Source organism: Mastomys coucha, unplaced genomic scaffold (genome assembly GCF_008632895.1).
Source record: "Mastomys coucha isolate ucsf_1 unplaced genomic scaffold, UCSF_Mcou_1 pScaffold18, whole genome shotgun sequence".
Taxonomy (NCBI): Eukaryota; Metazoa; Chordata; class Mammalia; order Rodentia; family Muridae; genus Mastomys; species Mastomys coucha.
In genome coordinates this window covers 62,399,199-62,423,015 of record NW_022196900.1, presented here as the reverse complement: position 1 = coordinate 62,423,015, position 23,817 = coordinate 62,399,199, and the positions used below count along the sequence as shown (strand labels likewise).

At 43.0% G+C, this 23,817-nt stretch overlaps 1 protein-coding gene across 1 annotated transcript in view; it reads left to right on the top strand.

Annotated features, from left to right (window-relative positions):
• Positions 1-16,560, top strand: part of Slc35d1 (solute carrier family 35 member D1) — a 42,791-nt gene extending 26,231 nt beyond the window's left edge. The window contains exons 12-13 of the mRNA XM_031378009.1: positions 2,805-2,887; positions 16,269-16,560. Of these exons, the coding sequence (XP_031233869.1) occupies positions 2,805-2,887; positions 16,269-16,377 (192 nt within the window). The 3' untranslated portion in view covers positions 16,378-16,560. The remainder of the gene's footprint in view (positions 1-2,804; positions 2,888-16,268) is intronic.
• Positions 16,561-23,817: the final 7,257 nt, after the last annotated feature.

Here is a 23,817-nt window from a genome sequence, read left to right as displayed (position 1 = left end):
TTCTGAGTTCGAGGCCAGCCTGTTCTACAGAGTGAGTTCCAGGACAGCCAAGGCTACACAGAGAAACCGTCTCGAAAAAAAAAGAAAAAAAAAAACTCTATTATGTCCTTGTATGTTTCCTAACTTGTGGTTGTGAGCAGTGAGGATTGTGAAGTGATTGCATATCAGTCACTTCATCCAATGAGAGGTCCTATCATGTTCTTTCTAAGATACCTGATATCCTTGTTTACTTTATACTTAATTTTGTCTTTCCACTCAAACAATAAGAAAGTCTGCTCTATGTAACCATCATTAGAAAATGCTAATTATTTCTGAATCCCCTCCCAAAGGGCATTTCATTATAAAGACAGCTTTAAATTTGGTTTAATGTGTTTTATACCTACCCTTATGCTACAGATCAAACCCAGGGGTATGCACATGCCAGGCAAGTGCTCCAGCACTGAGCTGCACTCCAATCCTGGCCTTGAACACACATCCTCAATTCTGTCTGTCAGGCTCATCTAGGAGAGCCCAGGGTCTAAGAATATGACATTCACAGCTCAGGGAGCTTTCTTGCCCTGAAGGAGAGGAAATGGGGAGGTAGGGAATGGATGTGAAAGGAAGGAGATTGGGTAGACATCAAATCATAGTTTACGCTTTAGAAAGCTGTATTCTGCTTTTCTAGTCTGAGAATAATTAAGGAGACAGAATATATTTTTACTTGGGAATCAGCAAAGAGATTTTTTAAAATAACTTTGCCTTTTATTTTATAGTTATCTTTAATTGTTTTGAAATTAAAGTATAATTCAGCATTTTTCTCCTTCCCCTTCTTTCCTCAATCCCTTCTTTGTACCCTCTCAAACTAATGTACCAATGACCTCTTTTTCTTTGTTATTGTTTTATATAAACACACACATATATATACAAATCTATGAATACAACTTTACCAATCTGTTTATTATTACTTATAAGCATATGATTCCAGGTCTGACCACTTGGTATTGTAAATTGGGGGATTCATCCATGGAAATACTCTTTCTTGGTTGCCTTTAATTCTTTGTCTAGTGATGGGGCCCATAAGATTTCCCCATTCCACATTAGCGTGTTTGTTGCTGATGTTGTCCTTGTTCTGGTCCTTTTAGGCAAGGTATCATGAGCAAAGTTTCCCTGTCTTTCTTGGAGACATAATCTCACAAAGGGTTTCCTGATCATCTGGCTCTTACCATCCTTTTGCCCTCTTCCTACAATGTTCCCTGTGCCTTAGGTGCAGGAACTAGGTTGTATATTTACCAAGTGTGGCTAGTTGCCTCACAATCAGTTATTCTCTGCATGGTTTGTGGGTTTCTGTAATGGTCTTTATCAGTTGCAAAGAGAAGTTTCTTTGATGAGGGGTGAGAGCCACACTTATCCGTGAGTGTTAGGCTAAGTGTTTATTTAGAGTGCAGTTAGGAGTTAGGCTGGCCTAGTAAAGTGGAGGTAGTAGACTCTCCTCTAAGATCCATAACTTCACAAGGCCTGGGCAGTTGGCTAGGTTTCCAGCACCAGGCATGATTTCTCTCCCATTAAGTGGGCTGTAAGTCCAATTAGATAGCTGCTGGTTACTACCAAGATATGAGTGTCACTATGGCAACATCTGAGTTCTTGCCATGCTAGTTATTGTAGCTCGTATGGGTAGGATTATCATTTGCTTTCCTCTTTTGGAAGCTTGCTAGCACCTTCTGGTACTATGAAAGCTAGTTCTCAGTGGTAAGACTTTCAAGTTGGATTCAGCTCAGATCCTCCAAGTCCTGTATCCAAAGTGCATGGTGTCATCACCGACAGGGACTACCTGGTAGAAGTGACTTGTAAAATTTTGTGTGTGTGTTTGTGTACGCAAACATACCTGTGTGTCCATGTGTGTATACCACAGGGCACCCATGTTGGTCAGAGGAAAACTTTTGGGAACTCACTTCTCTACTCTGTCTTGGGTTCTTAGTCATAAGTTAGACTTAGGTCATAAGTTACCTTCTGAGCCATTTCACTGGTCCAATAGAAGTGATTTTAAGTTACTTTGAAATGACTTCTTATGTGTTTTGTTTTGTTTTGTTTTGTTTTATTGAGGTAAGGTCTCTCAATGGAGGCCTGTCTGTTCTGGAGCCTCGCTGTGCAAACAGGCTGGCTTCAAACTCACAGAGATCCTTCTGCCTCTATCTCCTGAGTGTTGGGATCAAAGGTGAACACCACTATGTCTGACCCTAATTCTTCAGTTTTTAAGATATTAAGGAAGACTTTCCAAAAGACACTACTGTATGTTGCTCAACTCTCTATTTTCCTTTTTCATATTTTTTTGAGGGGAATTGTTCAAGGAAGGGTTTCTCTGTGTAGCCCTGTCTATCCTAAAACTCATTTTATAGAACAGGCTGGCTTCCAACTCACAGAGATCCACCCGCCTCTGCCTCCTGAATGCTGGAACTAAAGGTGTGCGCCACTGTTACCTGTCCTTCCTTTCCTTCTTAAAAAGAAAGTGCTTGTTCTTTACCCTTCCCTCACAAGTCAGCAGTTATCCCAGTGGGGAAGTCATGGCGGCCACTCTCGGAGGCAGAACATGATGATATGTAGTATCTTCATGTAGACGAGACTGTCCTTGAGAGAAACAGATTGGGAAAGCTCAGGTTAGGAATGAGGTCCTGTACTCCTGTTCTTCCTCTTGCTACACGCTGATGATAGACCTTTGTTGGTACTGTATGCTTATTTATTTTGTACTTGAGTCTCAGGAGTATCCTTACACATACATTTCAAAAGCTCACTTAGAGTTATATAATAATATATCACCATTTTCTTTTTAGAATATATTAATAACTTATATTGGAATGGTCTTTGGTGGAGATTATATTTTCACATGGACAAATTTTATCGGCCTAAATATCAGGTAAGTAAAAATATTGAATTAAATATAACTATACTGATAAGTGGGGTTTAGGTACTCAAATAGTGTCACAGCATAGGATTAGGCTAATCATTCAACTGTCAATCTCTTGACTTATAGAATAAATTTATGGAGCGCCTATAATTTACTAAATGTATTTTAATGTCTCTAGCTAATAATATTTTATAAGAAATGGAAGGCAATGGTTCCATATTCAATGCATATGATTTGGGGTTACACTCTCTCCCCTGTGCCAAAGAACACTCATTGGCCTACTAAACCTGATGACAGGTAATGCTCTCAAGAAATTCAGGGCTGAAAACCACCAGTTCTATTACTGTTGTAAGTATTAGACTGTAGATATGTCACTGCCTTTTTAAAATACTAGTTTTGTGGGGCTGGGGACATAGCTCAGCAGTTAAGAGCACTGGCTACTCTTCCATAGGATCCAGGTTCAATTTCCAGTACTCACATGGCAGCTCACAGCATCTGTAATCCCACTTCCAGGGGATCTGATGTCCTTGTCTGGACTCCACAGGCACCAGACATACATGTTAATAGACATAAGCACAACATTCATACACATAAAATAATAAACAGTGTTTGAAAAGTAATTGTTATTTAACAATTTCTTATAAGTTTCTTATAAGTGTATAATGTATGCTGACTTCTCTGTCCTCACTCCTTGCCTTAATAAACCCCATTACTATCAACTCTCCTACCACTGTCATTCCCCTTTCCAGATCATGACATTGTTTGTGTTTTGTGACTTTTTAATTTACCCAGTGCCATCTCTGTGACCATCGGATTGGTACTATACATAGTTAGAATCCTAGATAACCTACTAGAGTGGAACCCTGGGTAACCCACTAGAGTGGAACCCTGGATAGCCCACTAGAGTGGAACCCTGGGTAACCCACTAGAGTGGAACCCTGGGTAACCCACTAGAGTGGAACCCTGGGTAACCCACTAGAGTGGAACCCTGGATAGCCCATTAGAGTGGAACCCTGGGTAACCCACTAGAGTGGAACCCTGGGCAACCTACTCTCCTGGTGGGTTGTCAATGGGTACACAGGTGAAGGCAGTGGTTCCCGCCTCCCCAGATCTATCAGTAGCAAATAGTTAAGCAGTGAAGGGTGGGGGCCCACTGAGCTCCATCCATCCCTGACTGTTGACAGGTCCATTCTTGTCTAGACCCAGTGCAGGCATGCATAGCTGCCTGTGAGTTCATGAGTGCCATGACTGTGTCTTGTCCAGGAGCGATGACATTTCACAGCCTCCCAGCCCTTTCATTCTTTTATCCTGGTTTCCTTCAGCATCCCTGAGCTTAGAGGGAATAAGAGAAATACATCCTTTAGAGTCCAGCACTCATCAGTCACTTACTCCTATCACGTTTTACAGAATCAAGTCTCTACATCTTCACTATTGCTCACTGGAAAGAGAGCCTTTTCTGATTAAGGCGTAATGTTTATCTGTGACTATAAACATAAATATTTAGACTACTTGATGCCGTGTTCGTTAAGCAACAGTATTGTGTATCCTCCTCCCCTGTAATTTTGTTTGCTATAAGTTTTTGACAAGGTTTACAATACCAACATGAATTCCCTCCTGTGGAGTGGATCTCAAGTCCAACCAAGGAGGGCAGTTACTTAGTGGCACATCCCAAGTGGGCACATCTCTCTTGGCAGGTTGGTCTAGTAGATTGTAAGATTAACAGCTTGATAAGAACACCAATGCCTTTTGTCCCCCAGTAGCTTACCTTTAGCACTTTGTAGGACTATGAAAGCTAACCAGCAAAGAGGAATCTTCCTGCTCAGTTCCTGCTAGATTTGTCTGTATCTTGCCTCCAGGTGGTCTGGTATCTTCATCAGTGCATCTTATTGTTTAGTTCTGATGGGCAACTAAAAGGGATGGCAAGGGCTGCTATGGTTTTGGAGGGGCCTTTGGGGTCTCTGTCTAACTGTTTCTAAGGAGGTATCCCATATCTGACACTAGGCTTTTTGTTTAATAAAAAATTTCTATGAGCAGCTTTTCCAGTCATGAAGAAAAATCTCCCTTGAAATGCTCTCTCTCTTAATAAGTCCATTTTAAAATTTGGATACAAACTAGTAAGTTTCCATATAGCTTTTCATACACCGTATGTTGTTTAACCCTCCTTCCCATCCCTCCCTGTTTAAGCATCTCTGAACTCAGTACTCCGCTCTGAGCTTTCATGTTACCTGTTTTCTACCCATGTACTTAAGGCCTCGCCCTCACAATGGCTTCCTTCTGTGGATACTCTAAGTGGAACACACAGAATTAGAGATTCGAAGCTCGAATCCACATGTGAGGAAGTGTGTGCTTGGTTTTCTGTGCCTGGTTGCATCACTATATTTTTTCCAGTTTCACCCACTTAATACATATTTTATAACTTCACTCTTCTTTACAGTGGAGAATGACTCTGTTGTCTATACCTATCATATTTCCATGAGTCATCAGCTGATAGACATGTAAGCTGGTTCCAAGTCCAAACCACTATGACTAGAATGGCAATGCACGTGGATGAGACACGTCTCCATGGTAGCACATGAGCCCTTTGGGTGTGTGCCCAGCTAGTGGAGTCATAGGTGGATGTAGCTATAGCTTTTACAGGAATGTGCACGCTGGTTCCATAGTGGCTGCTTCAGCTTGCTCCCCACCAGCGTCACTGCCTTTCTTTCAGCTTGTTTGCCACTGTCAGTGAAGGGTTGATTAACATTCTATGAAAGACTTCGTTTAGATCTAGACTTTGAATCTGTGGTTTTAAGTATTACTTATATGCCTATATGTTATCCAGTTTATTTTTGGGCCAGCCCTCTGCCTTGACGTTAGTCTTGTCCCTTTAGTAGCCTGCTTCCCACTGCTGGCTTTCCCACGTGCAGATCCTTTCATTTCCTCCTTGTTAACTCTGCTCACCGTCCTGGGCCATCTTAGTTGCTGGAAATTCTTCCCTTCCAGGTGAAAAACCAGTCTCCATGCTGTGTAGGAATTACTTTAGAGTTTTATTTTTACTTTGTGCATGTACCTGCATCTGTATGCACATCATCGTGGGATGAGGAGGCCCAAAGAGTCAGCTCTCTCCTTTCCTTGGGTCTGGAGCTAGCCCTTGGACTGGCTGAAACCAGCCCGTCTTCTTTTTAATTAGCAGCCAATGGTATAATTTTCTTAACCTTTCACTTCAAGTATAAAAAATGACAATATGCTTTATGAATAAATGTGGAGATTAATAATAGTAAAGGATTAATAATCCTCCATTGGCTTTCCCCTAATGTTTTTTAATATTTATTTATTTATTTATTTATTTATTTATTTATATGAGTGTACTGTAGCTGTCTTCAGACACACACACCAGAAGAGGGCATTGGATCCCATTACAGATAGTTGTGAGCCACCATGTGGTTGCTGGGAATTGAACTCAGGACCTCTGGAAGAGCAGTCAGTGCTCTTAACCGCTGAGCCATCTCACCAGCCCTGGCTTTCCCCTAATGCTTATTGGCCATCTACATGGGGTGGAACTGGCAGGAGGAATTGGTGGAGGATGTGTTGTCTTAATCACAGTTCAGTTGCTGTGGGGAGACACCACTTAATTGTGGACTTGTTTACAGTTTCACATCATGGCAGGTTTAATCATCATTGGCAGGGCACTTGGCTGCATGCAATCAGGTATGGTGCTGGAGAAGTAGTGTAGAGCTTTGCATTCTGATCCACAGGAAGAGAGAGACAGACAGACAGGCTTTTGAAACCTCAAGGTCCACAACATACCTCCTCCCACAATGACACACCTACTCTAAGGAGAGCACACCTCTTAATCCTTTCTGACAGTCCACCAGCTAGGAACTAAGCATTCAAGGATAGGAACCTACTGGGGGCTATTTTCTCAAACCAAAACACTGTGGTACCTGGAGATCGCCTCTTGAAGGGGTGTGGAGTGGTATGCTCTGTTTGGATGAGAGTGGGTGCTGGCTTTTGTTTGTCTTTGAGTGAGTTGCCGTTGCTTCTGAGTTCCCATTTTTCTTATGTGGGATGGATTTAACTTGCTGTTGAGTTAGAATGAAAGAACCCAATGGGATTCAAATCCTGGCATTCCAGCACCTGTTCAAATGTTATTTTCATTACAGCTTTTGGCAAGCAAAGTATATTGTTTAGTTTTTTCACTTTTTCTCTAAAAATGAAATTGTCTTTGTTATTTCTAGGTTTGCTGTTCTCTTTGACTAGTCAGCATGCAAAGATGAAGTTGTTATTATTAACTTTTTTAATGCAATAGCTGAGCTACAGGGACTTTTTAATAGATTTTGCTTGTTTGGAAATTTCAGTTAGTTCTTACAGACTGCACTTTAAAGGAAACCACCAACTGAACTATATTCCTGAAGAATATATAATTAAGCCTGAACAAATATGACTCCCCTATACTCTGCCTCCATTCTTTGTTGTTTTAAGAAAAACTTAGCTGGGCTGTGGTGGCACATGCCTTTAATCCCAGCACTGCAGGCAAAGGCAGGTGGATCTCTGTGACTTTGAGCACAGCCAGGGATACACAGAGAGACCCTGTCTTGAAAAACCAAAAACCAAAAAGAAGAGGAAGAAGAAGAAGAAGAGGAAGAGGAGAAGAACAGGGAGGAGGGGTGACTTAAGAGCCAGGCATGATAGCTCACTTAGCAAGTTGCTAGCAGCCTTGGCTACATGAGTCCCTATTTCAAATACTAAACCCAGAAGAAAAGTGTAATGTCCCCTCCATGGCCTGGTTCAAGCGTGAGAAGCACAGTGTGTGCTTAATAGCTTCTCAGGTGCCTCTCAGTTTACATTCTGTGGTTTAAGGAGGAGCTCATGTTCTCATTAGAGCAGTTAAGAGCCTGTCTGCATCGCCCCTAAGTGCTTTTTTTCCAGAATCCAGTTCCTCAGTGGTCAGCAAAGGCTCCCCTCTCCCAAACAGAGGCAGCATGGAGGGCAGGGAATGAGCAGTGAAAGTCCAGGCTCTGGCCATGGCCCGGGCCTGAAGAATAGTGATGCCATAGTCTCACGTCCACCCAGGATAGAACTAACATGTGATTAAACAATTAAATACAGTCATTAACTCTTTCCAGTGTATAGTGTTGTGAGTTTTGATAAGACTATTTAATCTTTGTCATTCTTTTGTATATGGTTGCTTCTATTTCCCTCAGATCCTGGCAGAGGTCATTCTGTTCACAGAGCTGCCAGAATGTCACATGAATAGTGTGTGTTATCTTTCACTCCGAGTCTGGCTCTTTCACATTCTTTCCAGCTGTTTTTGCATGTATTTGTGCTTCATACACTTCTGTTGCTTGAGCACACCGTTGGGTGGATATGTTATATCTTTCACCATTTGAAAGCAGTTGGGCCATATCCAGTTTAAAGCTATTATGCTGTTATATATTTTCTGCCATAAATATTTGCTTAGAAGTCTGTGTATGAGCATAGGTCTCAGTTGCACTAAACACATAGATTTTTCTGGGCTGTATAGTAGCATGTCTAACTTAAGTGCTGGGGTGTGACTCAGTGCTGGAGTGTACACCTAACCTACAGGAGGCCCTGGAGTGGGGGTGGGGTGTTGAGGGGGAGAAGAAATTGCATCCTGTTTTATTTTTCCTTCCAAAATGTTGAGAGTGCTTTGCAGAGCCTCCAGCAGTGTGGAGTTCTAGTGCCCTGTGCCCTGGCCTTAACAGCTACCTGGCTTGCTTTGACTCGAGCCCATCTCTGGCTCTGCCATGCAGACTTTCTGTAATCTCCTTTCCCCCAGGGTTAGTGATATGAGCATCTTTTCAGGCTGACCGGCCATCAGCGTATGTGTTTTGTTTTATCTTTGGTTTTTTATTTTGCTTTGTTTTTAGAGACAGGATTTCTCTGTGTAGCCCTGGCTGTCCTAGAACCCACTCTGTAGACCAGGCTGGCCTCAAATTCACAGAGATCCACCCACCTCTGCCTCCTGAGTGCTGGGATTAAAGACGTGTCACCACCACCCAGCTGCATATTTTCTTTAGTGAAATTGCAAGTCAGATATTTGTCCATTTGAAAAACTTGATCATTTCTTCTTGTGCTTTTAGAGTTCTGAAAACACAACATTTTCAAATTTTCTTTTTATTAAGAGTATGTTTTGACAGATCCAAGTCCAGAAAGGTTTTTCTCTTGTGTTAAAGATGGTTTTGTTTCAGGTTTCATAGTTGTTCACAAAGCTTGTTTTGAATTAACTTTTATTTATAATAAAGTCTGAATTAAGGTACTTTTTAATATGCTGTGTTGATTGATAAACATAATTAATTGCTTCCACAACTTTAATTAAAAATAAAGTCCTATCATTTATATTTATCACATAAAATAATACTATCTTATAGGTGTTTTTTTTTTAGGGGGATATTGTTGTTTATTGGTTTTTTTTTTTCTTTCTTCTTTGTATCAGCTCTATAAGAGAAGCAGACTAAGAACTAAAGAAAGGAACCTGAATGGAACTTAGTAATGAGCCTGATTCTCTGTGCCAGGCATTCTGCTGTACCACAGTGGGTCCCTTATAGAAGTGGGGTCTATAGTAAGGCAGTGTCACACAAGTGAGTTGTGGCTCCAAGACTGTAATCCAGAGGTCTAGGTCCCAGAGTCTAAGTTACATGTTCAGTAGATGAGTGAATAAGTTAGTGTAGCCTCGTGAGTCACATGTGTTACTGCTTAGATTGCCAGCTTGTGAGGGCAGAAAATCACTTATCTTAATTACATCAATATATACTTTTCCTAGCCCATAAGAAGCATTCAACCATAGTGATAACAGCAAAACACTGCCAATATTTTCATGCTTGATTGTGCAGCTGTGAAAGGAAGGCCCTATTCTTTGTAATGGCTCCTGTGAATAGCTCATTTCACAGAGAAGCTAAGGAGCTTGCCCCTAATTATTTAGCTGCTAAGGCCTGGTTTGCAGTTCATCCTCCATATCCATATTCTTAACCCCAGAAGTATTTATTTAGTGTTGGTCAGTAGATGTATATATTAACTATTTCCATAGCTTTCCATAATGTGTTCTCCTGATTATGTAAGCCTGAGACCTTTTTTTAGGGGCGGGGCAGTAATAAAGTCATCCAGACTCCAGGTTCTGGGATGGATGGGATCCAGCTGTAGAACTGCTTCCCAGGACATTGTTCTAGTGCCCTTTGCCCAGCACGGGAATCTTTCATTCTCTCATTTGGATCTTTGCTTCTTTTTCTAAAATTTTGAGTGAAGTTTTGGTGCCAGGCTGTTTTTCCTAAGTAGTTAGTTCCCTTGTAGGTTCTTCTGGCCCAGTCTTCTTAAGTAAGAGCCTGAGCTTTCCTTTATTGGTGGTTCTCATTTGGAGTAAATAAGGACATACTTATCTTCCATTAGTGGCTGCTGAAGTCATACCTGCCAGGCGTTTATAGTTATAATGCATGGATTCTCATTGGAGTGGCTTGTACTTTTGAATAAGTTGCAGGGAAGCCAGATAGCTCTTTGGTAATATCTCAGTGGGAAGAGGAAGAGCTGAACTGAAATGTAGCATAATTCTATGTTCTGTCGCTGCTTCTGCCAACAGCTACCTCCTGTTCCCTCTTGGTGACCTTAGCTTCTCATCTTCAGAATGTGGGGTTTCACTTCAAGTTGCCAGCCCTACTTGCTTCTGTTCCTCTGTGGTTTGAATCAGCCTAGAGTGTCCCATGACTTAGGCCACTTTGTAGGAAACTTGGAAATTTGAAGGAGTTTCCCAGGTTTGCAAAACTCATAAACTGTGCTCTGCTAGTTCTAGTGGGGATCTGCCCATATTTAAATTTTCTTGAAGAACAAAGGTAAAAGGGGGCAGCTATGGGAGACACACACACACACACACACACACACACGCACGGGAGATGGGGGCAGGGGGTGGGGGGAAGAGTGTGTGTGACTGGTGCTTTAGTCCTGAGCAGCAGAGATACTTAAGCTCTTCTGCAGTTCCTTAGAGACCTCGCCAGAGACAGACCCCCCGAGTGGTAGGGAGATGCCTAGCAGGTATTCAGACTTGCCTCCTTTTTTCCTTAACTCTTCTGTTTAAAACCCATAGATGCACACAGAACCTCACCAGAATTCTGATCTGGAAGTGATATTTGTCTAGCACATTAGTTAACAAAGCTAGTGATAGTCTTGTCAAGGATGTGAGTGCCAACAAACATCTCAACAGGGTTTGGGAATCCTTTAGGGTTTTTTTCCCCCTTCTAAATTTATTCCTGGGCAGTCTCCCAAAACTCCTAGGCAGATGGAATGGTTCATACCCTAGCCAGAATTCTGTGACTAATAGACTTCTATTTTTGAAGTGTGTGCAAAGACCAACACTTATTTTAGTATAGGTAGGACATAAACAGATGCGTGGGAAGGCAGCGGCTAGCTTTGTGGATTCTGGTCTCCTTGCTTGCCTCTGTCTTACTGCTGTTTTGTCTTTGTTCTTTCAGCTCCCTTGGTAGGTTAGGTAGAATCAGCCGTTGAGTCCATTGACTCCTTACACTAAAGCATGTACTTGCTTGGACAAGAGAAGAATTTCCTCTTCAGGAAGATTGACTTATTTATAAATAGCCATGTGCTCAGAGCCTGCCTGAGGCAGGTGGGTAGAGCTTCTGTCGGGAACTGGAACACTTGTCTTTGTGGAGTTTTCCAGATGCTTGCTCTGCTGGCTGCAAAGAAAGAGTAATGGAGAAAACAAGGGAGGAAAAAGACAGCTAGGGAGGGTTGTGGGCTGCATATCATGTTCAGACTGGGAATCAAGGGAGTGAGCCTCCAGTTTCAGAAAGAAGAGCAAGTGAGTGTAGAATGTTCCAGAACCAGCAGGCCTGCATGACAGGGGCAAGCAGTGAAAGAACATGCCATTTAGTTAGTTACAGGAGTTCATTAGGCAGGACTTTTTGGTCATTACAGAGTTGTTTGGGGAGAGGGGAGGATATTGGTGGAGTCTGTGTGCAATGACATATGACTTAGTTTTAACAGGATCTGTTTGGGCTCTGTGTTGAGACCAGCCTGAAGGAAGGAAGGAAATGTGGAGTGCTCGTGTCACTGGTGGGCATTCCTGTAGATAGAGATTGTTCTGTATTTCAGGGTGGCAAGGAGCAGTGACCAGGCATCTTTAGACCTTTCGGTGAAGAGCTTACAGGGCTGTAGCTATCCAGAATAGCCAACTATTCAGGTGCTGTTTCCAGGGAGTGAACCCTGCCAGGATTTGTTTAGGAAGGTGTCACAGAAGAAAGAGAATTTGACAGGCCTTGGCCTTTGACTTTTATTCCTACTGGTTGGCTACTTAACATGTTAAAATGATTAATTACTCTATTGTATAGCTTCAGTATGTATTTTACTGTATAGTTCTATGGAACTAATTCTGTTACACGATTCTATAGCCTACCCACTGAGTCTACTCCTAGCATGCTATAAATCTAGAAGACATGGGCTATGTGATCAGAAGTATCAGCCAAGATGATATAGTTTCAGCAGATCTCCATCTCCTCAGAAGTGGGAGAAGTGGGTGGTAGTTTCATGATAGACTGCAGTAATCTAACCAGACCCCTTTGTGAGGACACGTGGCTGCTCCTGCTGCTCCTGCTGCTCCTGCTGCTCCTGCTGCTTCCACTGTTCCTACTTCTGATTTTCCTCTTCCTGTTCCTTCCACATACCTGTCTTCATCCTCATCCTTCAACTGTGTTTACTACAATAGGTCTCTGAATTAGTAATACTTGAATCTGTAAGATTATATGGAAAAATACTCGTTTTTAAAAAAGTCTTGTGTAATGGTTGGTTTTATTTTTAATATGTGTGTCAAGTTATTGCTGGATATTTAGTTCTTACTAGGTGACTCATGAATTGTCATTTCTGTAAGCTCAGTATTTGGTGATAGTGATGATCAAGTCAGGGTAGAAGAACTGAGGCTTCTTCAGACAGGTTGCAGCAATTTTCCTTTATCCCTTGCTGTGGACTGAATGACATGTTCGCCATCATTCATTATAGCGTTGTGATTCACAAGGTCATAGTGTTAGGAAGAATGCTTTGGTGGGAGTAGAGTCTGGAGATAAAGCTCTCTTGAGATCCGTGTCCCCAGAAAAGAGGAGGAGCCCTTGCTGCTTCCTTCATTCAAGGGACGGGAGAAGACTCCTGTCACATACACATTCTGTCTTCACTCTGTACTGCCCAGCTCCAGAACTGGGGGAATAGATAATTGTTCTTCACATGCTCTCTGTTTTATAGTGTCAAGTGGGCTAAAGGGCTTGTGGCTCTGTCATGCTACTGCTACCATGTGCTGATGCTTCGTAAGGAAAGTAGAACAGAATTGTCTCCTCTTCCAGACAAGGGTGTTCTAGTGCTCCATCGCTCTCTCACATTCTCTCTCCTTCTCTTCCTCTCTCCCCTTCTCTTTCTCTCCCCCCTCTCTCTCTGTGTATTAATATAGACTTTATTTTTTTTTAAAGAATTACTTATTTGTTTTATGTATATGAGTATGCTATCACTGCCTTCACACACACCAGCAGAAGGCATCAGATCCCATTACAGATGATTGTGAGCCACCATGTGGTTGCTGGGAGTTGAACTCAGCAACTTTGAAAGAGCAATCAGTGCTCTTAACCACTGAGCCATCTCTCCAGCCGCCATAGACTTTATTTTTATTTTTACCTTTTTTTTTGCAGTGGGATCAAACACAAAGTCTTGCTTTTCAAGTACTATGCCAATGAGTTACAAACCCAGCCCTCGATTATATTCCCAGTGCATATAAACTCATTTAATCTTCCAGACAAGCCTAGCTGAGAGACTGTGCTATGTGTGCTTGTCCAAGCTGACATCAGTTCTCAGCTCAGAGCTGCATCTAGCAGCAGTGTCCAGGAAGGATTTAGGTTGGCTGGCCTCCACGCCTGCCACTGCGATTTAAGGGCTCCATCACCTGGCATGGCATTCTGATCATGTGGCACAGTTGTGTCTTAGTTCACGCTATGACCCCCAGAATCATGTGTGCCAAATCAGCATATATTTTAACCCTTATTCCAAATCCCTTGGGGCTTTCTGCAATATTTGGGGAAAAGCTGAGGAACCACCTTTCCCTACCTTTCTAGTCTTAAGGGACAGAATGTGTTTTTTATTTGGGAATCTGCTTTTTTTTTTTTTTCTTTTAAAGTAACTTTTGCCTCACATTGGGAGCAAAGGTGTTGTAGAATAATTTCATTCCAATCCTGGGTTTCTGTCCCTCCTTTTACCATTCAGTTCCTGGATAGAATGTATGTCTTACATGACCTTTATACTTATTATTAGGCTTTATTAGCACTAATGGTGAATATCCTATTGATAATCCCAAGTTATTACTATGCTTCATCTGGGCTGCTCTTAACTCCAATTGGCCTGCTCTCATGGCTATGCCTTCTTGACTCCTAACCCATGGTCTTCTTCCTCTCTCCACCTTCTTCTCTCTCCTCATGGTTCTTCTTAGATCCCAAGCCTGGGAACCCAAGACCCCACCTTTGACTCTTCTGCTTAGCTGTTGTCTTGTTGTCATCTCTATTCACCAATCAGAGATAATGAGGGTTACATGGGGTTACCTGGGTCTACTTGTGTTCTCTGGGAGCAACCAGTATTTAGCATAGCAAAAGACCAGATCTCAGCAGACAAGCCTAGATGCATGGTAGCATTTGTATTCATGTACAGAATGATGCTTCAGAAAGATCGGTTAATTTCCCTGGGGTTTTAGAGCTAGTGGTATATTCAGAATTTGGACCAAGACTCAACTCTGGTTCAGGATTGTTTCATCACTCCAGATAGAATAGGGTCTGGGGACAGGTACAAGCCCTGCCATGCTTTAAGTCTGCTATGTTCTCATCCAGGTGAGAGGGGCTCAGTAACAAAAGAAGTGAGACTTGTTTAGATCGTCTTGGAGAGTGTGACTAGGAGAAAATGGAATGAAAGAGGAAGGACAGCCTTTCTCCATTGTTTTGGTTGGAGTGGGTTGGGAGCAAAGGGAATTGACTGTCATAGGGAGATGTTCGTGTGGTACTCAGGGAGTTTTTAGCTTTAGGCACAAAGGCTATGAGTTCCTAGCCAAGCTCCGAGGGTCTCATTTGTGAGAACAAACACAGTGGAAAGTAGAAACTGTTTCCAGGATTCAACAACAGGATGGAAGGGCTGCCAGGTGCAATGGGAACAGCAGGAGGCCCTGGCTGTGAGTTGGTGCTAGAGGGTGGTAAACAGTTTCCCATTACCCCAGAGTGCAAGCTCAAGTGCAGGAGACTCAGTGGAGATGAATGAAATAAGGCTTGGGACATTTACATGCTCATGAGGGAGCTGTGGTGCAAGTGCAGTGGGAGCCAGGGGAGGCAGCTGCTGCAGTGGAGATAGACTGGCCTGACATCCTATGCTGAGCAAGCTTCTTACAGCCTGAGGATTCCATTTCCTCTTGTGTACAGTGGACACCTTACAGGGATGCAGCACCTTGGAGGAGTATCAGAACGACAGGAGATGAATGGAAATGCAAACACATGGGTGCTGCACCTTAGCAAGTGGTCTGTGGAAATCCAACTAGGAAGGATAGACTAGCAGAAGCTCTGTGTATCGTGGATGGAGGGCTCAGAGAGTGGGCAGTGGTATACTAGCTTCTGGTATACACTAGTATTCCTTCCTCACAGGATCCTGAAGTGGCAATTTTTCCTTCTTCAGCTATCCTAGAGCTGGGACATCAAAGCCCAGGGGAACCCACAAAGGATTTTAAATGAGCAACATATTGAGGAGTCTTGTGGTCAGGCCAAAGATGGGTAGGGGGTTCAGATCCAAGGCAAGAACAATTTAAGGGGAAAGCCTAGCCCAGGCAGTTTGCTGGCTGGTGACCCAATGGAATGAGTACTGGCAGTCTCCCTCAGCAAGGTGCCCAACAGTGATGATGGATCTGTGAACCCAGCTTCCAGCTTAGTTTTATAGGCAGGAAGGTGTGAAGTCCTCCCAGAGAATGAAGGGGGTTGTTGTCTTCATGAGTACAGGCTAGAGTGGCATGTATGAGCAGATGAGGCATGCCAACAGCTAACCATGAGGCAAGAACTCAGGAGCATTCTTCCCTGAGCTTGCTTCTAACTAGAAAGGAACCACATGGATCTTAGTAGTCGGGTGTAACCACAGTCAGTGTTCTTGGTGTGTCTTTCAGATTTTTCTCTCTTCTGATTACTTAGTTCATATAGAGGTGACAACATTTAATATTTTGTGTAGTTTGTATCATTTAAGATGCCATTGCCTATTTTACTTATTAGCAGTCTAATGGATGTATAGTATTCCATTCTGAGACTAGGCCTAACTTTTACCAGACTTTCCCTGTAAAGAGTGTAAAGAGTCACTCCTTCCTTCACTTCACCCCTCACTCATGATGGCTTTTGTTTTGCAGTATTGCTGGAAGCCTGGTGTACTCTTACATCACTTTCACTGAAGAGCAGCTGAGCAAGCAGTCAGAGGCCAGTAACAAGCTGGACACGAAGGGCAAAGGAGCAGTATGACCTCCACGGACCCTGAGGACACCGAAGCACCCTGATTTCGGGGAGTTAATACTCCTGTGCAATTGTACAAGCCTAGGATTGATTGCTGCCTTTGAAAATTTATTGACTGTATGTTAACTATGTTTGAATTAATTTATATCAGACTGGAAAATGTACTGGATAGGTTTTAATTTATTTTTTTCTCTGACAGTGAAGCATCAGTGTTTTGAAATCTTTTACTCTATAGCTTGTTATGTGGGTGGCCCTGACAGAATATACAGTGTGTTCCAGCCAGAGCTGCCATCCAGCGGGCTGTCTCTGGAGAGCAGAGCTGGAAATGCAGCTGAGAATCTGAAATCCCTTTGTTGTCGTTGTCGTCGTCTTCTTCTTCTTCTTCTTCTTCTTCTTCTTCTTCTTCTTCTTCTTCTTCTTCTTCTTCTTCTTCTTCTTCATCTTCTTCTTCTTCTTCTTCTTCTTCTTCTTCTTCTTCTTCTTCTTCTTTTCCTTCTCTTCTTCCTCCCCTCCTCCCTTTCCTCTTCTTCCTCCTCCCTCTCTTCCTCCTCTCCTCCTCTTCTTTCTCCTCCTCCTTCTCCTGCCTTTTTCTCCTCTTCTATTTTTTTCTTTCTTCCTCCTCCTTCCTCCACCTTTTTTATTGCACTGTCTTCATAGTATCATATTTGCCAAAGGTGACAACTTTGGCACTAAAAAGCCCCAAGAAGTGTTTTGCTTTCTTAAACTGTGGGGTGAGCAGAGTGTGCCTTGGAATGTCTGATTCCTCGTTGTTCAGTTGGAGACAAGCAAGGGGTGCAGGAAGCCAGTCATTTACTCACTCATTCAACGATAGTGCATTGAAACTCCCTCTCAGGCATTGTGCTGAGTGCTGGAATGCAGAGACACGTGGTAGTGGTCCTGCCCTAGACTGGATTTAAGATGGAAAACTTGGTTCTCTGTTCAACTGGAAAACTCTGGGACTGTGCACCAGTTACTTCAGCTCTCTGGAACTGCAGGCCTATGAGATTAGAAGCACCTGCCCTACCTACTCTACAGCCTTGAATCCAGAGCCTACAAGACATTGAAGAGCTGTATTTTGTGCACCAGCATGGCAGTGGCTCAGCCTGACCCTTCTCTTCAAGGACAGGCAGTCAAGGTGACTGCCATCCCCCTCCTCATGCCTTCATCATGTGGTTGTAGTTGCTACTCTCTGTCTTCCTGTTTGTAGGTTCTCATCTCCAGACAGGGCCTACATTTTTGAACTCATTGGTTTGAGGTGAGCATCTTGGCATTGTTGGGACTTGATCTAAGTCCCTCTCCCTGAAGTAACGTGAGGTCAGCTCTCACCTACAGATGTATCTACCTGATGAGCATCTCAGAATGGATCTGTCTTCTCTTCTTTCCTCATTCTGGGAGAGCCTGTGTGAGTGGACATTGCCTGGACTGCCTCAGGGAAGAGTGTTTGCCAGAGCTGGGTGGCGTGCCTCAGAGGCATCAGTGGCACGAAGGGGCTTGCTTGGGCCAGCATGATTGCTAGGGAAGGGGCTTGCTTCTGCTTCCTTGGTGGTTAGCTGGCTGCAGCTTGTATTTTTGTGTCTCAGTGGGGAATAGGAGAGTTTTGATTTTTTTTCCCCTTCTATTTGAAAATTTTCATCTCTAGGCTCCATCTTGCATATAAATTTTGTAAGAAAGACATTTGCAAGTTTTCTGTAATCTTATATCAGAAATATGTGGGAGGTTTTGGTCAGTAATGCTGAGGCAGGCTCTCTATGGAGTTTTAGTGAGTCCTAGGGCCACTGGGGGCTTTAGGTCTGCCCTTTGCTTTCCTTACTGGGGGCTCTTAGTGAGTGAAGATGTAATGACCACCATATTGTTAACCACATGGACAAATACAGGGGCAGAGCCTGGAACTCTCAAGTGTATTCTTCAGCTAGAATCTGACCTTAGTTGAAAGGACACAAATAAAAGAATCCAACGATTTGTAAGTAAGACCTGCCTGCACTGATCTTAGGCCCAACCCAAAAGAACAGGTTCTCCATTCAGAGGTCATAGTCCTCACATTTTCTTCTAGCTCAGATGAGTCACACAGCTCTTAGAACTGTCTTCCCTGAGTCCTTCTCTAACAATAATGCTCTTTCTTCCCACCTCTGTGCAGTGCTGGTTTCTCCCATAGTCTACAATGGAATTTTCCTTCCCTGGGGAAAAATACTGAGCGCAGTGCCCAGTGCATATAGCACACTGCATACGGCACCCAGTGCATATGGCACATTGCATAAGGCACCCAGTGCATATGGCACACACCAGACACAGGTCTGTCATCCTTCCTTCAGTGCCAGCAGCATAGGGCAACATGTTTTCCAAGGCTCGTGAACCTGTGCTTCTTGCCTTCAGATGCTTAGGCAACAGTCTCTGTCCCCTGTATTTTGGAAAATATAAAACAAAAATATTCTCTGTATAATTATAGCCACTGTGATTCTGCTTTTTTTAAAAGAGAATTATTTTCATATTATGGTGGCAAATATGAAAAAGGGAAATCTGTTTTCTGTCTCAGTGGGAGTCAGTTGCGTTTCAGTATGGTGAAGATTCAGCTGTCACCCTGAGGAGGCTCCCAGGCCTTCCTCCCTCACCTCAGAGCGAAACACTGGATTCAGCCTCTCTGTAGTCTTTGACATCATCACTTTTCTAGGCCTGCCTTCTGCTCCTACTGTTCACAGTTCACCTTGTGGGATGAGGAGATTCTCTAGGGTTTTGTTTTTAACCTTTACTTTGAATATATTTTTAAAAAAGAAATCTACTGGTTAGATTTTATCGTCTCACAGAAATGTTTTTAGAGATTATTTTGTTCACAGGTGTTTCCTTTCTCGTGCTGACGAGCGACCTTTGCATAAGTGTCGCCTCTCACAATGTCTTTTCAATATAGATTCTATTTACCAATTTCCTTAGTGTTTTTAAGAGGTACTGAGCATTGAGGTATGTAAATCAGGTGACATAAACATGGAAAATCATGTGCCTAACTATTTTTTTAATGATGTCAAATAAATACTTTTTCTGGAAAATGTGTTAGGATTCCTTCCTCCTGTGTCATGAGCATTGCTGAGACAGGGATCTGTTCACTTAGAAAGGTGACATGCAGGTGCCTGCAGTCCAGGGGTGGGGACACGATTCAGTGTTAGTGCTTTGCAAACCTGCCACTATGTAGGCGTGTCTTTGATGTGCCCATGGTGAGCTGCAAGGAGAGAAGTGCTACTCTCTTTGCAGGATGTTTGACTTGCTTAATGAGCTTTCTCGGGCTAAGTAGCTGTACTGGGTAATAACCCTGAGTATTAGGCACTCAGCAGGAGAGCCACTTTGGTTCAGTTACTCAGCAGAGACAGGAGTACATGAAAGCATGTCAGAGACTGGAACACATTGAGGTGTTTTTTAAGAAGTTTCCAAGTATGCAGGGCAGAGTATGTCCACCTTGCTGTGCGCTTGTCATCCATCACCAGGCTGAGGCTATAGGCACTGGACAGAAGCCTCCATTTCCCCTTCCTCCTGTCCCTGATGGTTGCAGTTCTTTGTTTCTATGGGTTTGAGTACAAGTGGCCTTCCTTGAAAAGCCTATGCTGCTCTGGTGTGCACACAGCATAGCTCACTGATAGACACATGGGTGGCTTTGGTTCTTAACAGCCATGTTGCTGTGAGCATGGTTCTGCATGTCCTGTCAAGATTCTATTTTCAGTTGTTTTGGATAAGGAAAGACTTCATTAAAGGATTTTATATTTGTGTGTGTGTGTGTGTGTGTGTGTGTGTAGCTCAGATGAAGAGGAAGCACTGAGGACATGTGAGTCTCTTGATACTCAAGTTTCATCAAACACAAAGGACAAAGGCCACACAATCCTGTCTTCAATCATACTTAAGCTTTTTCTTTTTTTTTTTTTTTAAAGATTTATTTATTCATTATATGTAAATACACTGTAGCTGTTTTCAAACATTCCAGAAGAGGGAGTCAGATCTTACAGATGACTGTGAGCCACCATGTGGATGCTGGGATTTAAACTCAGGACCTTTGGAAGAGCAGTCAGTACTCTTAACCACTGAGCCATCTCTCCAGCCCATACTTAAGCTTTTTGAAGGCAGAGAGATTTTGGTCTGTTTAGTTCCCAGCCCATGCTTGGGCCACTATAGGTGCACAATAAATCTTGATAGGGATCAATTTTTAGTTTAAAAAATTTTTAATTTTTAGTGTATGTGTTGCAAAGGCAACACCAGCTGCAGTGTTTGCATCAGCTGCAGGTCTCAGGTGACAAATCCCAGAGCCTGTGAGAGGTATCAGTGGATGCAGTCAGTACAGTTCTAACCTGGTGATTTGACTGTGGCCACTTGCCAGCCTGATGGCCACCAGGGTGACTGAGCTGGCCAAGCTACCTCAGGCAGCTTGCACTGCAGCTTACTAGGAGGGTGGTGCTCTGGAGGGCCAGACAGGACTTCAGAGGACAAACAGAGAAAGCCATTGAACACGTGAGAACTGATGAAGTGAAGCCAGTGTGAAGGCACAGACGGAAGAAAGGATGATCTAACAGATGACGATGAAGTCTGCTTTAGAAGTTATGAAACTGGGGGCTGAAGAGATGGCTTGGTAGTTAAGAGCACCACGTGCTCTTCAAGAGGACCCAGGTTCAATTCCCAGCACCCACTTGACAACTAACAACTATCTGTAACTCCAGTTCCAGGGGATCTGACACCCTCAGAGGCACATGAAACACATAGCCCAAGCATATTTACATTTTTTTTTCTAAAATGCCAACAACCCTAAGCTGCTTGGTGTATGGCTGCAGAGATCTGGACAAGGTCCTATTTTTACACAGTTTTCCCTTCTATAAAAGACAGGACAATATATAAGGTTCTAGAAGGTCAGATCTGGACTGCGGCAGACTCTTCCTGCCCAGCACTTACAGTTTTGGCTGTCTGCTACCTCCATAGAAGGGCCAGAGTACATGTCAAAGCACACCTGATAGGTCTTTTCATTTGCCTTAGAAAATAAGGACAGTTAGGACTAATTGCCAGGTGAGTGTCAGCAAAAAAATTAGAGTTAACTACAAATCCCTAAATCTGACATCCATCCGGCTGAGAATCCAAAAAAAAAAAAAGAAAAAAAAAGTTTGGGTTTTTTTTTTTTTAGTTTCTAAACTCATTTGGCAACAAAATCTAGCCTGAAATTTGTTAACTACGGGAGCATTTTAATGTAGACCTAAGTGTTTTGTCTATGTGATATCAGTATTTTGAAAAAAATATCTTCTTCCTGTCCGAAATGCTGGCTGGAGGATTTTATGTAAAATTGTAAACCTGTCCTTGTCTGGTGCTCTTTAGGGACAAGAGAATTCCTTTATGATGGCATGGGTGCTCACAGCCTTGTGACATCAGTTCCTGTATACTCCACCCTTTATATTATTGTACGTGGAGCCAGTTTAGGGATTCTGCATATCACAAGCTTACCCAAGTGTCCAGATCAAGAGACATCTTGAAACATGGTCAAATTTGGATGGGGAAAAAAAAATGGTGTTATAACACAGCTGTCTTTGGAATAGAATTCTAAATAAAATATGACTATTCCCAGGTACGAATGGAAATAAAGAATGAGGTATTGTTGAAGAGAAGGAAATTCAAGGCCAGGCTCTGAGTGGTTCTCTTAGAGGGCTGTTTGAAATCAATGTTGGTTTTGCTTTCCCTGTCCACTCCATTGTCTGCTTGCTGACCACATTAACATGGATACCCGCTGGTGCTGGCTCAGAAGTGTTTCTCAAGGTTCAAGGAACTGATGAGTCACTCTTCAACAACAAAAAACCCTGTATCTCAGATGGAAATGGACATTGCCATTGGAATACTGTTTGTATTCAAGCCACAAATGCATTCACACCTCCTGTGGAGCCCATGTGATTTGAGCTATTCAAGTTCACCTCCTGTTAAATGTTTCTCCTCTCCATACCTCCCTGCAGGCTTGGGCAGTTAAGATGTTTAGGCATGGGAGCACACAAGAGAGTACTCTGACCTTAACTGGGATGCCATTGGGGAAAGGTTTTCAAAATAAAATTTCCTAAAACCAGTGTCATCTTTTCACTCCCAGGCAATTCTGATAGAATTGAGCTGTTTCATGGGTGCAGCACTTGCAGAATCATTAGAAACTTTGCATACATAGCCCAAGCACATTTACATTCTTTTCCTAAAAAGCCACCAGCCATCTTTTAACATCGGAAGTAAATGTAGGCAGTGGAGTGGAGTGGATACTACACTGCAAACATTAAACTCCCAATTCAGAAGGTTGGAAATTTCAAAATATAAGCCACACAAGTTAATCCCCATCACCTACAATGTATTTTTTCAGAGTATTCATGTTATTAAAAAATGTAAAAGGGCACACTTAGAATAACTGGCATCTCATGTTCACCTGGCCACAAGAGGAAGACAAAGACACTGTCAAGTCTCTTTAAAAAGTTCATCTGCTTTTAAATGAGGGATAGAAATCCCTTATCCTGGAATTACCAGAACTCTACAAACTACCTTTCAGAACATAGTGAGTTGATTCAGCTCATCAATGTTAGCAGTGATGAGAAAAACTGTTTGACCACCAGGCTATAAACCTCCACTAGGCCACACCCCTTCCAAGGCTTAGGCGACAAGTCATCCCTTGCACACCGCTCACCTGACGGCACTGAACTATACAGAGCTGTCCAATACAACACACTCTGTAGTACATATTAAAAGTGAACGGCGCCGTCCATTCTCTCTGGGCTGGTGTCCTGAGTGGACCTCGGGTGCAAGCTCTGCAGCCAGTCCCACAACACCCAGAGGAAGCTCCACTCCCAGGCACTCTGACACTCTCAGGATAAGAGGTGAGGAGGACCCAACATCTGTCCCAACACCAGGAGTAACTGGGACCAGCAGGACCAGGCACACAGGAACTCTGCCAGCAGAGTGGCTCGGGTTCCTTCTGGTCTCTCTGGGGCTGGTGTCCTGAGCTGACCTTGGGCCCAGGCTCCACAGCCAGTCCCACAACACCCAGGGAAGCTGCTGCACTCCCAGGTACTATAACAAGCCCAGAGACACAGGATTACAGAGACAGCTTGACTTTGAGGAGTTCTGACACAACCAGGATCACAGGAAGGACAGGCTCCAGTCAGATTTAGCAAGGACAGGTAGCACTAGAGTTAACCAGATGGCAGGGGGCAAGTGTAAGAAAACAAACAACACAAACCAAGTCACTTGGCATCATCAGAACCCAATTCTCCCACCATAGCTAGTCCTGGACACCCCATTATATCGGAAAAGCAAGATTCAGATCTAAAATCACTTATGTTGATGATACAGGACCTTAAGACATAAATAGCACCCTCAAAGAAACACAGGAAAACACAGGTAAACAGCCAGAAGCTCTTAAAAAGGAAACACAAAAATCCCTTAAAGAACTACAGGAAAACACAATCAAACAGGTGA